Source organism: Tiliqua scincoides, chromosome 4, assembly GCF_035046505.1.
Source record: "Tiliqua scincoides isolate rTilSci1 chromosome 4, rTilSci1.hap2, whole genome shotgun sequence".
Classification (NCBI taxonomy): Eukaryota; Metazoa; Chordata; class Lepidosauria; order Squamata; family Scincidae; genus Tiliqua; species Tiliqua scincoides.
The window spans coordinates 104,269,086-104,284,978 of record NC_089824.1 but is presented as its reverse complement, the minus strand read 5'-3'; the positions used below and the strand labels follow the sequence as shown (position 1 = coordinate 104,284,978).

At 39.5% G+C, this 15,893-nt stretch overlaps 1 protein-coding gene across 6 annotated transcripts in view; it reads right to left on the bottom strand.

The window, feature by feature from the left end:
• ANKHD1 (ankyrin repeat and KH domain containing 1) overlaps positions 1-15,893 on the bottom strand; it is a 105,305-nt gene that overhangs the window by 64,967 nt on the left and 24,445 nt on the right. For 5 of the 6 annotated variants that reach the window (XM_066625372.1, XM_066625373.1, XM_066625375.1 and 2 more), the window contains exons 3-8: positions 13,391-13,547; positions 10,754-10,901; positions 8,585-8,732; positions 5,263-5,496; positions 3,309-3,403; positions 169-406 (exon numbers count right to left, since the gene is read on the bottom strand). In XM_066625372.1, coding sequence (XP_066481469.1) covers positions 169-406; positions 3,309-3,403; positions 5,263-5,496; positions 8,585-8,732; positions 10,754-10,901; positions 13,391-13,547 — 1,020 coding nt within the window. The remainder of the gene's footprint in view (positions 1-168; positions 407-3,308; positions 3,404-5,262; positions 5,497-8,584; positions 8,733-10,753; positions 10,902-13,390; positions 13,548-15,893) is intronic. The other variant, XM_066625376.1, reaches the window with a different exon arrangement.

Here is a 15,893-nt window from a genome sequence, read left to right as displayed (position 1 = left end):
CTTTAGATATTCAACATGTGTTCTTCCTGTAATCTGGCGATTATCCTCAAATGTAAGATAATAAAATCAGCAACACAGGTTAAATATTTTTGTTAAGAAGATTAATATTAAAGTCACCAAGATACAAACTTGCAAAGACAGTCTCAAAAATAAAAACTGTTCTCTTACCTTGTGCCAGTAGCAAAGCCACCATCTCCTCATGGCCTTCCCGAGCAGCTTCCATCAATGGAGTATAACCTTCATCATTAACTTCCTCAAGATTTGCTCCTCTTTCTATCAACAGAGCTGCTAGTTCCACATGACCTCCACAAGCAGCAAGTGTCAACGGAGATTCAAATGAATCAGCAGGCATGTTCACTTGAGCACCACTATCCAACAACAAACGAGCTACTTCCACATGCCCATCCTATTGAAAAGCATAAATATTAAGACATGGCACAGGTATTCCAGCAAAAGCCATTATCAATTGGGTGATTAGACTATTATTTGTTTGTTTTTAGATTACAGGTTGAGACTAATTATTTTGGTGGGTTCCGTAATAACTCATCAAAAAACTGGATAAAAAACTGCACTATATAAACTGCACTGCACTATAAAAACTGCACTGGATTAAAAAAACTGCACTATAGCAAATAGTTTCTTTGCTCCAGTGATTGAAAAACAGCCTTGCTGACCTTTTGACTCTAAGATAACAGTCATTAAGAAGACAATCCATCACTTCACTCAGCCCCTCCCTTCACCAATGCAAAATGATTCAGTTTCTTTCAAGTGCTGGGGGAAGGGAGGGGTCTGAAGGAGAGAGAAGGATTGATGGATTGTTAGCCTGCTGCCCTCTCTCTCTCTCTCATTAAGGAGGCTGTTGTTAAAGGACTGTTCAGTTTTTAAAACTGATTTTAAAGGGATACATTTTTCCCCTTCTCCAGGGATCAGCAGATTCTCTCTCATTTGCAGGGGGCCGTTCATGTTGAGTCAAATCCGTGTATAAATAGGCTGGACCTGTAAATTGCTCAGATTAAACTGCTAACAAAATGGAGCCTTTCCCAAACCCTTCCTCCACTTCAACAACTGTACAACTTCAGAAAAATCTTGCGTGCACAGATTTAAGATTACTGTTAACTAAAAGCCCTATCCTATCCAACTTTCCAGTGCAAATGCAGCCATGCCAACAGGACTTGTGCTGCATCCTGCAGTGGAGAGATAGTCACAGAGGCCTCCTCAAGGAAGGGGAATGTCTGTTCCCTTGCCTCAATGCTACAGTGCAGCTGCATCAGTGCTGGAATGTTGAATAAGATTGGGCCCTAAGGTTCCATATGCATCAGCTCAGATTACTATCCAGGCTCTCTTTTCTCACCACCCCTACTCCCTGGCAAGTGAAGAGGGCTTGCACATAAGACAAGAATTTCTCTAATTTGCTGCAGAATAGAGAAGGAAAAGCAGAATTCCTTTTTTAAAAAAGCTCTCTCATAGCTGCACATCTTTTTTTCTTTTGTTCCCTAGCAAGCACAAAGAAAGTAAGAGAATAAATGCCTATTCTTATGGTAAACAAATTTCAACTCAAGTGAAAAAAATCCCTGCCTTTCTTCCAAACCCACTGATGCTGCTACAGGGAGAGATGTGGTCTTCCAAGTTGCAAGCAACTCGGAAGACCAGAGACACATCCAGGGAAAACGCCTACCTGTTTGTCACTCTTTGCAAGTGAGCAAAAACTTCACCTGTCCTTCCATTCCAGCATGTTTGTTACAAGGCTGAAAGGATGGACAAATGACACAAGCAAACATTCCCCCCCCATTTTTTTTTTTTCAAAGCTGCCTGAAATTTAGAGAAGACCAGAAACGTATGCTGCACATTCTTGTCATGGAGCAGAGAGGCACTTGCCTCTGGAGAGTGAAAATGCTGATAACTGCTGTTCACTCATATAAAAAAAGATTATTTTGTTACATATCTAGCCTGCTCTTCCTTCAAGCAGCTCAGAGTGTTGTGTTGAGCTCATAAGCACCATATGAGGTATATCAGCTTGACAGAAACTGACTGCATGTAACCTTAACTTCAAAATCCACCTTGGAGGCATGCCAGACATTCACCTTGTAGTGTCAGATGAACTCACAAAGGAACAACCAAGATATAGCAGATATAGTAGATAACCAAGATATAGTAGAGCTCTGAAGCAGACTTCAGAGCTCTACTATCAGAAATAATACATTCTTATGTCCAAACAATGCTGAATGAATAGGATAGCAATTACACTTTGTTATAATGTGGATAACTCTTCTGGTTTATTCATATTTTTTTGTGGACCACTGAATTCAGTTGTAGCTACCATGCAGAAGACTGCTTGAAGGCTTTCATATTAAAAAAAAACTAAACCTCTATACTCAGATGCAGCTGAACTACTTGTAAGGAGTGCAAGGAAGGTAGAGTTATAAAGAAAGCACAAGTTGCTACATCTGTACATGCTTCCGCTCACCATCTGGGTAAAGTGGCAAGATATAAAGCTGCACCTTTCACCATTTGCTCAAAAATAATCTTTAGCACAGCAATTTTCAAACTTTTTTATCTCATAGCACACTGACAAGGCACTAAAATTGCCAAGGCACACCATCAGCTTTTTGACAATTGACAAGGCACACCCCTTGACAGCAGGGGCTCACTTCCCCCAAAGCCCCTACTAACAAATGACCCTTCCCCACACTCACAGCACACCTGTACACCATCCAAGGCACATCAGTGTGCCATAGCACAGTGGTTGAAAAGGAGCATGCTCCTCAGCTTTTATTGGGAATCACCTGAAGGAATACTACACATCGAGGAGTACTATACGATATTTTTAGGTACTTCTCTGCATTTCAGTATCTGGGAGATATTGCACAATAGAGGTGAAACAGTATCTTAATTCTGTGCAGTTTCTTGGAAATAACTTGTCCTACATATGTTTTCAAGTCAGACAGCAGGCAATAAAGTCGACTACTTTCTGCACTCTGTTACACAACCAATGCTTATATCAGACAAAAGACTTCTACAATGAACCACAGATCTTCAGACGCAATCAGAAAAGTGTGTTTTCTTTTCATTTCCAATTCCAGTCAGCTACAATCAAGTCACCAAGAACCCAAATTTCAACCACTTAACTTACCACTGTATGTCCTCACAAAATACACCCAAATGCTGGAAAAGCCCCACCAACCCCCAAATGTTTAGGAGCTGTGATCTTTCCTGATTTTTTTTCCAAGGGACTGGTAAGGTAAGTTAGATATGTTCTACAAAATTCAATGCTCTTCAAGCAAATCCAACTTATTCCAAAGTTCATTTACCATGCAAGCCTCCATTAAGGCTGTGTGCATCTCATCTGTTTTGTGCTCTTGATCTGCTCCAGCTTCAAGGAGGAAACGAACCATATCTAAGTGACCTTCAAAACACAAAAGCAAAATAGATTAGGAAAATGCTGTCACATCAGACTCACTCAATTTATCTGCAATGCTACAAGTGTATGAGTGAATTACTTTTGATGAGCTATTATCTAAGGCAGCAATTTGCAACCTTTTACATTTCATGGCACACTAACAAGCACACTCTTTTTTTTTAATTGTCAAAGCACACCATTGTTTTTTCTTTTAGAATTGACTAGGCACACCATGCTGCCGGTGGGGGGAGCTCACATCCCCCAATGAACCTACTAATAAATTACTCTTCGCCACAGTCCACCTGCAGATCATTTGAAGCACATCAATATGCCATGGCACACTGAAAATCGTTGATCTAAGGTGCCTCTTTAGACACCACACATAAGAACTTCAGTTCAACCTTATCTGAATGATGCAACTACGTGGGTGGAGCCAAGAGTAACAGTCTAGCCATCTGGGTTTGGATTCAGTATATATACACCTCATCAGGCACAAAAGAAACTCATGGTTTTACTGAAAACACATTTCTACAGAGTAAGGTGAAGTAATGAATTTGGATAGTAGTGTACTCATAATCAATAAGGCTATAGTTCTATGCACACTTTAATTGGAACAGAGGCCCATGGAATTCAGCAGGACATGTTCCTAAGTAGATATGTATGGGATCAGTTGCAAGCATCATAGCTAACTTTCTTTACAGGGCAAGAGGTCTGGTCTAGAAGGTAGAGCCTTCGTTTGCCTGAAGATAACATCTGCAGGTCGCCAGTTCGAGGCCACCAGCACCGTGATAGGTGAGACCTTGAAGCAGCTGACAAGCTGAGCCGAGTTATTCCACCTGCTCGTGGGCGTGAGCAAAGAAGCATCTTGGCTGCCCTCCATGTGAGAGATGAAGGAGTTGCTTGTCAGCTTGCGTGGGAGGAAATCGGAGGCCAGAATGTGATACCAGATCAAAAAGATCCATCTGAAATGTTGTGGTTCTTGAAAGATAGAACCTTTCAATTGTAAAAATCCCTACGGGGATTTAGAACAGCCTGCCCATGTAAACCGCCTTGAATAAAGTCTGAGAAGAAATCTGACGACCAAGAAAGGCGGTATATAAATACATGTAATATTATTATTATTATTATTACAGTTACTATCCTGAACCCGTCTTTTATTTATTTCCTGTTTCTTCTCAGTTCAAAACACTGTCACAGAAGCGAATCTATCCAATCAGTATCTGAAAGAGCCATAGCTTTGATTCTGAACTTTCATCTGAACTTCATGAACCTAAGAAAGATGAAACTGTTCATCAATTAAAAAGCAGCATGAAGTCTTCCATGCGTTAGCTTGCTCCTTGATTTATGTGCATTTTCAAATATTCATAAGTGTATTTCTCTTAATGAAGATGGAGGAACCTTTCATGAGAAGCAGTAAACATCATAAGATGTATTTTACAAAGGTACTGGCACCATGGCACAGGAGTCTGACACACTCCTATTAAGGACTAATCATCGGAAGATGTCCTATAGCCTGCAGTTTTTTGCAAGCATTTTTCTATACCAAGTTCTCAACGGTGCTTGTTTAACAATACAGAAAAATGTAGTTATAGTGCTATAATCTTTATTATCTATGAACGTTCAAGGAGAGTTCTGTAACAAACTGGTTCTAACAACACTTTAATATGCTACTATATTATAAACATGCCTGGAAAAAACGGGAACAGAATTCTTTCCCTAGCCCTTCATATCTCTAGCTGCAGGTAGTGTTTGATTTATTCCAACACAAACGCTGAAGAAAATGAATAACTTGTTCAGATTCACATTGCAGTCACTGTCAAACAGGAGATCCCCAGCTTTCCCAATAGTCCTTCAAAATACCATACCTTTATAACATGCAAGCGTCAGAGCACTTTCTTTGAACTCATTCGAGTGAGTGTTGATTCCTGCACCATATTCCAGAAGAACTCTTGCAACCTCAACATGACCTGCACTGGCTGCTTCCATTAAGGGTGTGTGTCCATTTTCATTATGATCTTCAATATTTGCACCTGCTTTCAACAACACTTTGACAATATCAACAAATCCTCCAGCACAGGCATAAGTGAGCGCTGTGTTCCCTAAAAGGAGAGAAAATATCCCAGTGTCAATTCCAGCCGTTTTACTTCTTACATGTCAAAATGAATGTTAGAAAAAAATTCCATAGCATAATTTTAATTTTCATCCATGTTCCTGCTTCATCATTACTTGATCTTCAATTAACCAAACACTTATGACTGAAAGTCATACAACTCTAAGGCTGCAATCCTAACCATACTTTCCTGAGAGTAAGCTCCACTGAACAAAATAGGATTTACTTCTGAATAGACCTGGTTAGGATTATGCCCTAAACCTCCCTCACCAAATTAAGACTATGGAACACTTTAAACATTACAACAGTGCTGGAGAGGACTTCTTGGGAAAACAGTTCCTGAAGTGCACTGGATCCCAACCTGTGGTATAGGAACTACAAGTGGTCCATGAGACCCTGAGAAGTGACATATGAGATCTCAGAAAAAGATCCCCTTTGATCACTTCAAGCATCTCGCTGAGTGAGCACTACCCCACAGACCACCAAAGAGGGTGGAGAACAGACGATCTGTAGTTATCAATGAAGTGTCAGCTGCAGCAGTGGACAGTTCATTTTCCACCATCTCTGGTAATCCATGGGGGGGAGGCACTCACTTGGGAGATGCTTCCCCACAGTCCACCAGAGAGATCAGAGAATGGACCACCTGCAGCCATACTTGGTAACAAAAGCAACAACCCAGAAATCTTATCTATAAATAATAAATCTCTAATAAACATTCTCTAATTATTACAAATTTAATTGTATTTTTTGTGTACAGGGGTAGTGTGGCTCACAATAATTCCAATTTTTGCCTCAATGGTCTGAGACTCCTAGAGATTGGGAACCACTGCTGTAGTGCTACTATAATATGCAAGAGCTTACAGCCACATGAACAAGGTTGATCTCATGTGCTTTTCCCACAGAACAGACTCACAAGTGTGACCACAAATAATGACTGACCAACACCAAGCCAACATTTGAGGATCTTTGATTGCCCTTGGATACTTGACAATCAGAACTGTGCCAACTCACCCCATGATGCCTTGCCAACCCCCACCTAAAGTCCAACCTTTTCTTCAGGTTCGCATAACTGAACCTACACGGGTAGGCCCTGACTAACCTGAATATGACACAAATATATGTGCAGATCATGTGTTGCAAATTGCATGCCACAGGAACCAAGACAAGCCATAAAAATTCAATCCCTCACTACACATTTAGGATTTGATTATTGACATAGGAGTATTATCATAAAGAAATATATAAGTTGCTTCCAGAAATGAGCCACCAGAACGACAAAGATTGCTAGAAATACTGAAGTTTGAAAGCCAGACACAGAATTGGAATTATTTCTTACACCTGAAGAAAAAGATTGATGCTCCCCAAATGCTTTGGGACTATGAAAGACATTTACTCTAATGAACATCTATTCATAATGTGCAGAAGGAAGAAGCTCCTCAGATGGTCTGACTGAAGACATAAAAGGCTTCAAATCAGTATCTTGAATTGCATCCAGAAACAGATATTCAGTACAGTCACTGAAGCAGTGGCCAAACAGAGTTCAGCTGCTGAATCCCAGCAATCAGAGCTTCACCTCACTTTGAGGAAATAAACAAATTTCTCAGCTCAGAAGCGCTGAGCAGGGTACAAATGCTTTAAACCAGGATCAAGCTATCTTAAATCAGTTATCAAATCAGTCAGATCCTCATTTCATCCTGGTTTGTTCTGAGTTTGGATGTAATGGAAAACTCTGGTTGGCTCATAAAGACATAAACTTCCTATTTCTGCATCCAGCAAACAGGCATTGGTAGAGACAAGGGATGGCCAAGATTATTATTATTACTAAGAATATTTATACACTGCTTTTCAACAAAAAAAATTCACAAAGCAGTTTGCATAGCAAAATAAATGATTGTCTAAAGATGATGGGAGGTGTGATCTAGAGATGGAGTCATCGCCTTCCCTGAAGCTAAGCAGGAGCAGCTTGGGTCTCACCTTGCCTTGGATGGGTGAGACAAGTGTGATGGAAATGTAGAAGAGTCAACTGGTAAGAAATGGATAACATCCTGAGAGCCAGCCTGAGGCATATTTTGCACTGCCTGTGGAAGCTTGGAAAGCACAAGAGCTGTGCAGACAGGAGTTTGTCATAACACTTGTAATAACCCCATTTGAAAAAATGGGATTTATGGTCAGCCTGCCTACATATCACCTTGAGTTTACAAGACTTAGTTCTACGAGAAAGGTGGTATATAAATACTGCAATAAACGAATTTCTCAATATTTAAAACTAGTCCTTAATTTTTTAAAAGCTTTGTGGAGAATTGACTAATTTGAAGAAATAATTGATCAGGAAGTAAAGGAAGATAATAAAGCAGGATTTAAGGGTATGGTTAGTAAAATACATGGTTTTAGCAAAAAAGAAGGAACAATATCAAAGCCTTAAAGAAGTCTGGCAAAAAGATTTAGAAGAAATTGGAAAGTTATGTTTAAGTTTAGGTGGGAGGATTGTTATGGGGAAATATGTGATATTGCACTGAATGATAAATTAACAAATGAGATGAAATTGAAGAAAGGGATTTTGAAAATAAATTGTTTTAAGGATATTTGGGATGTATATGTTAGACATGTTTTTGAAAAAGGAGAAGGGAAATATCCAAAAAGGGATTCATTATTTTTTTTAAAGGGAAAGGGGATGTGTGAATTTGGATGGATGATAGGAGTAAAAGAAAGAAAAGGAAATATGAATTATTAATGAGTGATATCCCGAAAGTGGTGAGATGCACAATTGTAAATTTGTGTGTGTTGAAATAAAAAAAGACAAATTTTTAAAAGCAACATTACAAGTTAACATGATGTTAACTTAGATTTCTGCAACCAGGTTCACCTCACTGGTCACTTAGAGACACTGTTTACAATGTGTTACTTGTCATACTGAGTCCTACTCTCAGTAACATGTACCTAACACCATTTTTAACACAGAATGTATCTGCTCTTTCCAACAAGAACGTGTCAGCTCTCATAACCATTTCAGATGAAGTAGGAAACTAAGACTTGCATTCACAAATTACTTTCTTTTCCAGTTTCTTTTTTAAACTTACCTGTTGAAGACTGAGCGTTAACATCAGCACAATGAACAAGTAGCAGTTTTACAATGTCCACATAGCCTCCACTGGCTGCTGCCATCAGTGGTGTTATGTCTCCTTTATTCCCTCTATCTTCAACATTTGCATGCATGGCAAGCAATACCTGTACAAAATAAAACTAAAGTTCATCTGAGGTTTACAATCATCATCATACTCTACTGGTCTTATGCCTTTAAAAGCTTTATCATAGTTCATTTTTCTGTGGAAGGGAAGAATAAGATGTTCAAAAAGAATTCATTAAAGCCAGCATTGTACTAGGCTGGGTATAGAATAGTCCCTACTCAGACTGCTTAGCTCAAGAACAAATGGGCAGGAAAACAGAGGAAGAAACTGAAAGAAAACATGAGGCAAAACATAAAAAGCAGATAACAGACCAGGTTGAGAAAAACGCAGAAAGGAATTGGGGGAAGAAGTAATCAACCCAAGGCTATGCAGGCGCTCACCCCAATATTCGCGGTTCACGATTCCCCCCTTCACCTGTATGACTAACCTTTCCTTGTTTGCCAAGGCTCTGCAAAACACGGCTTTTTTGCTTTGCTATAAAATGCTGTGACAACTAAAGCAAACAGTGAGAACACTAGACTTATAGCTGCTAGACTAATACTACAGAAGGCAACAGAGCGCCAACAGGAAGTGGAGTCTAGCACTGTCTGGTTCCTCTGCTGTCCACTTCCTGTTAATGTTCTCTCTGTGCTCTCCTGTAGCATTAGTCTAGCAGCTCCAAGTCTAGTGTTTGCTTTTGTTTTCACAGCATTTTGCAGCAAAGCAAAGAAGTTGTATTTTGTAAAGTCTTGGCAAACCAAGAAAGGTGATTCATAAGCACAATGGGAGGTGAATCTGAGTAGGATTCACTGCTATTCACGGTTTCTGCTATCTGCAAAAGCAGCAAGAACCTAACCCCCACAGACAACAGGGAATGCCTGCATCATGTTAAGACAGATGTTGCAATCATGCAATTTGTTACCTGACAGGAGCATGCAGAAACTGGCTGAGGTAGCACCCAAGTAGTTTTCAACTGCACTCCTGACATAGTAACAAAGTTGCATACGTTTCCTAGACTAAAAAAGTACAACATGATGAGAATGGTACTTGCACCCTTTCATCTTTGCCTTCCCTCTCTGGGCCTGAACACATTGAGGTTGGGAGCTAAAAGCCACTGCAATGCTGTACTTAGGAAAGAAGAGAGAGGGAGAAGAGATCCTGGGTGAGGACAGGCGGGGTCAGATGAGTACCATGTGGTAAAACTCCATTTCTCAAAAACTGCAAGGTTTTGTCAAACAGCTATATAATTAAAACCATCTAACCAAGGTCGCCAACCAAGCAACCATCTTTAGCACACGCATACAGAAGCAACATAAAATGTTAAAATTGTTCTCAAACATTCATTACTAGCTCTCAGAATCCTGACAATGAATCCATGAAGTCCAACGGCTAAAGGTATGATCAAAGTTTTAAGGACAGGGTGGGGCTATGTAGTTGGTCACAGTGAGTTCTCCAGACTGCCTACTATCTGTATTCCTAAACGCACACCCTCTATTTAGGTTATGGAATAATGTCTACCTAGAAAGTCGGCTAGGGTCAACTCTCCCTGCCAATGACAGGGGAACTGAACTGTTAATGTTAGGAGTAAAAAGCAAGTCTGGGCACTTTCCAGTTGTTCAAGTGTGCAGCTGGACACCAATACTGCACTAAAAAACACACTAGCAACAATAAATTATCCTACTGACATTCATCTTCACCCAGTTACATGCCAAGAAAGAAGTAAAGCATCTGAGTGCTGAGACAGATACAGCTTTCAGTTCACTGTGCATCCATCACTGCTTTGTTTTTTGAGTTAAACCTTGCCAGGGTTAAGCCCTTAAAAGGCTACTAGGCATGCAAGCAAAACAAATTGCAACATTTTGCTATCACTCTATAAATGTGACCTATCTTCAGTAAGCATACGGAGTATATCTGGACTCATTACAATTTTTAACACAAAAGTTTTATGGATAGCAAGTGTTGTATTTCACACACAGGTTGGGAGAAGTTTTTCTTCTTTCTCTGAAAAAAACAGTCCATCTTTAAAAGAATTAACATATCCAATACTCAAGCAAAAGGCTGAGGTCATTATTCCTCACTCACTTGGGCCAACTCATAATAGCCAGCTGAACACGCCAAGCAAAGGAGGCTTTCCCCTTCTTCAGTGTGTTCATTTACACTTCTTCCTTCATCCAGCAGCTTCCGGACAGCATTTACATCCCCATCTGAGCATGCTTCTGCCAAACTGCGACTGGAAGATAAATGTTAAATATAATGAACACACAAGAAACTTAACTGAAATGAATTATACAAATGGTAACTTGTCATTAATTAAAAAATCACTCCCTACCTCTCAAGTTAAAAACAATGTTTGTTTACAAATGAGGTAATGCAAAAATGATGAAAAAGCTCTGCAACCTGAGAACATGACCCTGCTCAGGCAATATTTTTTCCACTGAGATTTTAAATGTGCAGACCCCAGACTTGCACATTCCCTGCTGCTCATTACAGGAGAAAGGGAATATTTGAACTGAAAGATTTTGCATTTATATGCATAACGTTAATAGGATAATTTGGGAGATGAAAGTATCACTCCAAATGATAACACAATAGTGTTGGAAAAACTTTGGAAAAGTTTCTCTTGGAAAAAGATAAACTTTGGTTTGAAGATGCACTTGACTTACTGTTTACAGTAGTATGCTCTTAGGTTAATACTGAAAGGTCACAGTTTTAAAGTCAACTGTATGAAACTGTGGTATTGGCAGAAACATGTTAGCATTGCGCTAGCAGTTTAAAACAGGAGGATTATCATTTAAATCCCAAATCTGTATTAAGGATACCCCTCTAGGGTTGGGTCAAATATTGCTTTCCTTTAACTTTTTGCCAAGGCTTCAATGCTTTTGCTCATGAGGTTCACTGCGACAACTATGGTGCCAAAATTTGTTAAATGCAATGAGCTTCAGTTTTCCTCTGAACTTTGTAGGTGGAAAACTGGGTGGGGATTGTCCTGCAGGTTAACCCATTTCTGCCCAGCTCACAACTGTACACATTTGATCCCTGTTGTATGTATGCAACATTGGGCAGAAATTGCTTAAGTAACAATTCTAGCCTTTTCCCTAGTCCAAAGTTGGGGACAAGATCAGGGGCTGCTTGAACAAGTCCTGCATCTCTCTTTTCTGCTCCTGAGCAGGAAAGGGAAACATAGGAACAGAGTTATAACACTTCTGGAAATTTTAAAACAAAATTAAACACAGAATAGCAGTTACTTAAAAAAAGTTAGTTTTTTAAAAAAGACAGCTGTGTCAAGCAGGCAGCAAGAAAATTCTTAAATCACAGCTTCATGAAGGCATGACATATTTGCCCATTGAGAAAATAGTCAGGTGTCAAATGTAGAATTCTCACAGTACAAAGTGGGTCAGAATTATCAAATATCCTACGAAATAATGCCTAGTTTCACTTCTTTCCTCATCTCTACACACAGTGAAATTACTAACAGTGTTAGAGAACTAAGGCAGCGGCTGAAGACACACTTTTCAAAAGGAGTTACACAAACTACAAAGTGAAACTAGTACCAAGAAGGAAACTTTCCTCAGATTCTCGAATATATGTGAATGTTCCATATCATAACAGATCAGCCACTCTTGTCAGAGGCTCAGTGCTGCCTCATGACACTCAACTGTCCCCTCTACCTCATCACTGCATCTCAACTGCACATCCTCTTCTTACAGCCCAATCCTATGCTCCCTTTGCAATCGTGCCAAAACATGCATGCTGTATCAAGTGGGAGGGGGGACTGAGAGGTTTCAGAGCAGAAAGGGGAAAGAGCTTTGCCACCTCTTGTGGTGGTACTCCCAAAATGGCTGTCAACAGAGAACTTGCGTTCTGTTGGCCGCCATTCTACAATAGTGGGACTCAAGATGTATATACAATAGTGTAACAGAGTAAATTGCTATGCACAACAGCCCAATCAGGAATAAAATTGGACTATCCAAGAATTAGTTGGCAGCTGATGTGATAAAATAGGGAAAGTGAGCAACAATTTAGTTTACATTTATGCATCATGTATTTCTGAAATTCAAACCTACACTATTTTTGTTGTTGTTGGCATCCTTCAGTCTCGGAAGACTATAGTATTGCGCTCTGAATAGTGGTTCTGGAACAGACTGTCCTCTCCAGTGCGTGAAGCCTGGGTAGAGTAGATATGGGGGATAGACTGTTACCCATGCAGCAAATCCCCCCTCTCCACGTCGCTGAAATGGTCCAATTGAAAGACAGAAGCCAATACGGTTGGTTCCAGCAGCGTCTCAGGAGTTCCCAGAACGTGACTGTGTTTAGCCATGAACTGCCTCAGGGACTCTGGCTCAGGATTTTGCCTCGAGGTTGACTCCTGAAGCCTTTTCCATAACTAGATGTAGCCACAAGGTGGTGGAGGTTTTGGATCAAAGTTTTCCTTCTCTCAGATGAGCTGCCTTACCATCTACCGAGTCCCATCTACCCGGTGGCTGTTTAGCCGTCTCTTACGACAAGTACAACCAAACTGAGGGCCTATTCTTATCCCCAGCCCCCAGGGGTTATATTACACTATACACTATACTACACTAAACCTACACTATACTCTTTTATAAACTACTAGTGCTTTGAGCAGCTAGTTACAAAACATTCTCTATCAACTATCATAAATGATCAATGAGTCAAATGTAACCATAACCAATTCTAGATGTACATAAACTCAATACATACTTGTCCACTTGTCCTGCATTGTGATTGTTCTCTGCTCTCATCCGTGTCAATGCAGCAGCAGCTTCATCCAACGCACAGCTGACAGAGGAAGTCAATCTTCGGAGCACCTCAGGATCTGCGAAGGCTTTACCATCGGCAGTGGACAATTTACCAATCCCTTCAGCGTATGTTCGTTCATCAATCAGGTTAGTATGAAAATCACACAAAAAATGCAGAGACACTGTTTTAAACTTCAGCCACATGCATTATTAGTTAAAGAAGTCAGTTGCAAACATGCTAGAAGATTAGAAGCTACTTTGCCTCTACAAGATCAGGAAGTCTAATCATTACACTGAAAAAGCAAAGCTAACTCTGGAACTTAATTGTTCCCACTACATGCCCTTAATTGTATTTCAACTTTTACATTTTTGAAACAATGTTGAATTAAATAATACTATAAGAATGCAGAAAAGCTCAATGGCATGTATATTCAAAACATCAGTTGCTTTAGTTACTAGAAACATTTATCCAATTTGCAGATGATTTAGCAAAATATAACAATCAGATGCAGATTTATACTCAAAGGACAGAACACCTGACATGCTCATATGTGGCTATATAAATTAATCTTTTTTCCCCCAAAGTTTTAATTTCTCCAAAAGGTATTCTAGGTACTTTGTGCCTTTCATTTGAACATCATTTTTAAACTGTTAAGAAAGTTGCTTCTATCATTTGCTTTAAAAATATTTTACACACAACCTAACGTTGGCAATTTCATCATCATAAAAACACGGACATAAACATTTGCTCATTTCAGTGCCAGTATAAGTTACCAGCAAAACTTTACCTGCACTGAAACGTTTTTGCTAAGGAGAACTGAACTGGACTTTTAGTACAATTACAAGTGTTCTTCTATATACCTCACCATACTGAGGGCTTAGACTGTCTAGTCTAGGAACACAAAGCATAATCGTTATCTGCCCCTGAAAACCCAACATAAGCCAAAAAAAAAAAAAAATAAAACCAGCATTTAGAGTCATTAAAACTTCAGTCACAAGTAGCTGCACAGTATGATGCCCTTACATGATGGCTGACTTTGTGCTCTCATTCCTCATTCATAACCCTCTCTTAATATTAATGGGGATTTCAAAGTTCAAATCCAGGAACTTTTTTACAAGTCCATTTATATTTGTGAAAAAAATGTCTCTTCCAAAGGATCCTGGGCTACATAAGCACAGATTCCATAACCCCCTCCACACCATGTGTGCCTTTGTGAATACTTAATTTTAATCTGTCAGGATTTGCCAATCACCAGCACACATGGTACCTTTCAAACAAAGGTACAAACATACTAGGGTTAAATTGGGGGCCTATGCTTAACAATAATTGAAATTCCAGAGCATGGAATCCACTGGCATTAACTACAAGGGAAAACAAAGGAAGGAAGGAAGGTCTTATTCTGTATATACACTGCAGTTCATCTGAAGCCTCAAACTCAAACTGATGGCTGCAATTATTCTTTTTGCAGTTTCAGATCTCTTACTCTTATTTATTGCTGGGTACCACCTTCACAAGTCAATTATAAAAAATCTAAAATATCCTAAAGACTGGGAAAAAAGTTGCTCTTCCCTCCAAGAACCCAAGCAGATTTTCCACAAACAAGGGAAGTTGCCTCATTATTCTGATCCAACAACGTGATTATGTAATAGGAAAAGTCCCAATTCTCAGAGTAACTTGTTTCTACCTTCTATAAAGTTGCCAACCATGATATAAGTGCAAGTGCAAGTGACTGGATCATTTTGACTTGCTAGGATTACTGGAGCACCACCCAGCAACAACAGACATCTCACAAGGACTATATCCTGCATTGTTGGTACAAGTCAGCCTCAGAAAAAGAAATTTAATAGCTAACTAGAACTCTCCAATAACTCTGCATGTTACTAGCTCATGCATTCATACTATAGTTTGGAATCTAGATATCTATATTGTAGGTCCAGGGCTCCTCACAAGTTGATTAAAACCATATTTATTACTCCTTCTAGGGTTCACCTACAATTATTAAAAATATTTATATCATGCATTTTTTTTTCACTCCCAAACCTGAGACTTTCCCACCTTCAACATTTCAACCATTACTCAATTTAAGTAATGGTATGGATGGCTTTGGGAAACAAAGTATGACAAAATAAAAGTCACCCTAAAATCTCTCTTCTTCCTCAAAGGCAAAATTTATCTGATACCTAAATTGCTTTTAGGAGAGAATAACCAGCCAGTTCTAGCTGGTGGAGAAGCAACAAGTGGAGATGGTAATAATTATTTTGATTAGAACAGGTATTTGAATAGAGACAGAAGTCCTTGCCGGGGGAGGAAGGCAGCTATGAATCACCTACTTCACATTCTGAGAAAAGCACCAAGACTGTCCAAAAGTACTATCTCAGTAAATACAAAGGGTCAACAAAGTATTCAGCAATTTTCAGAAAGATGCCACAGCAATCTTATTTGACTACATGAGGGCTGGCAGAGG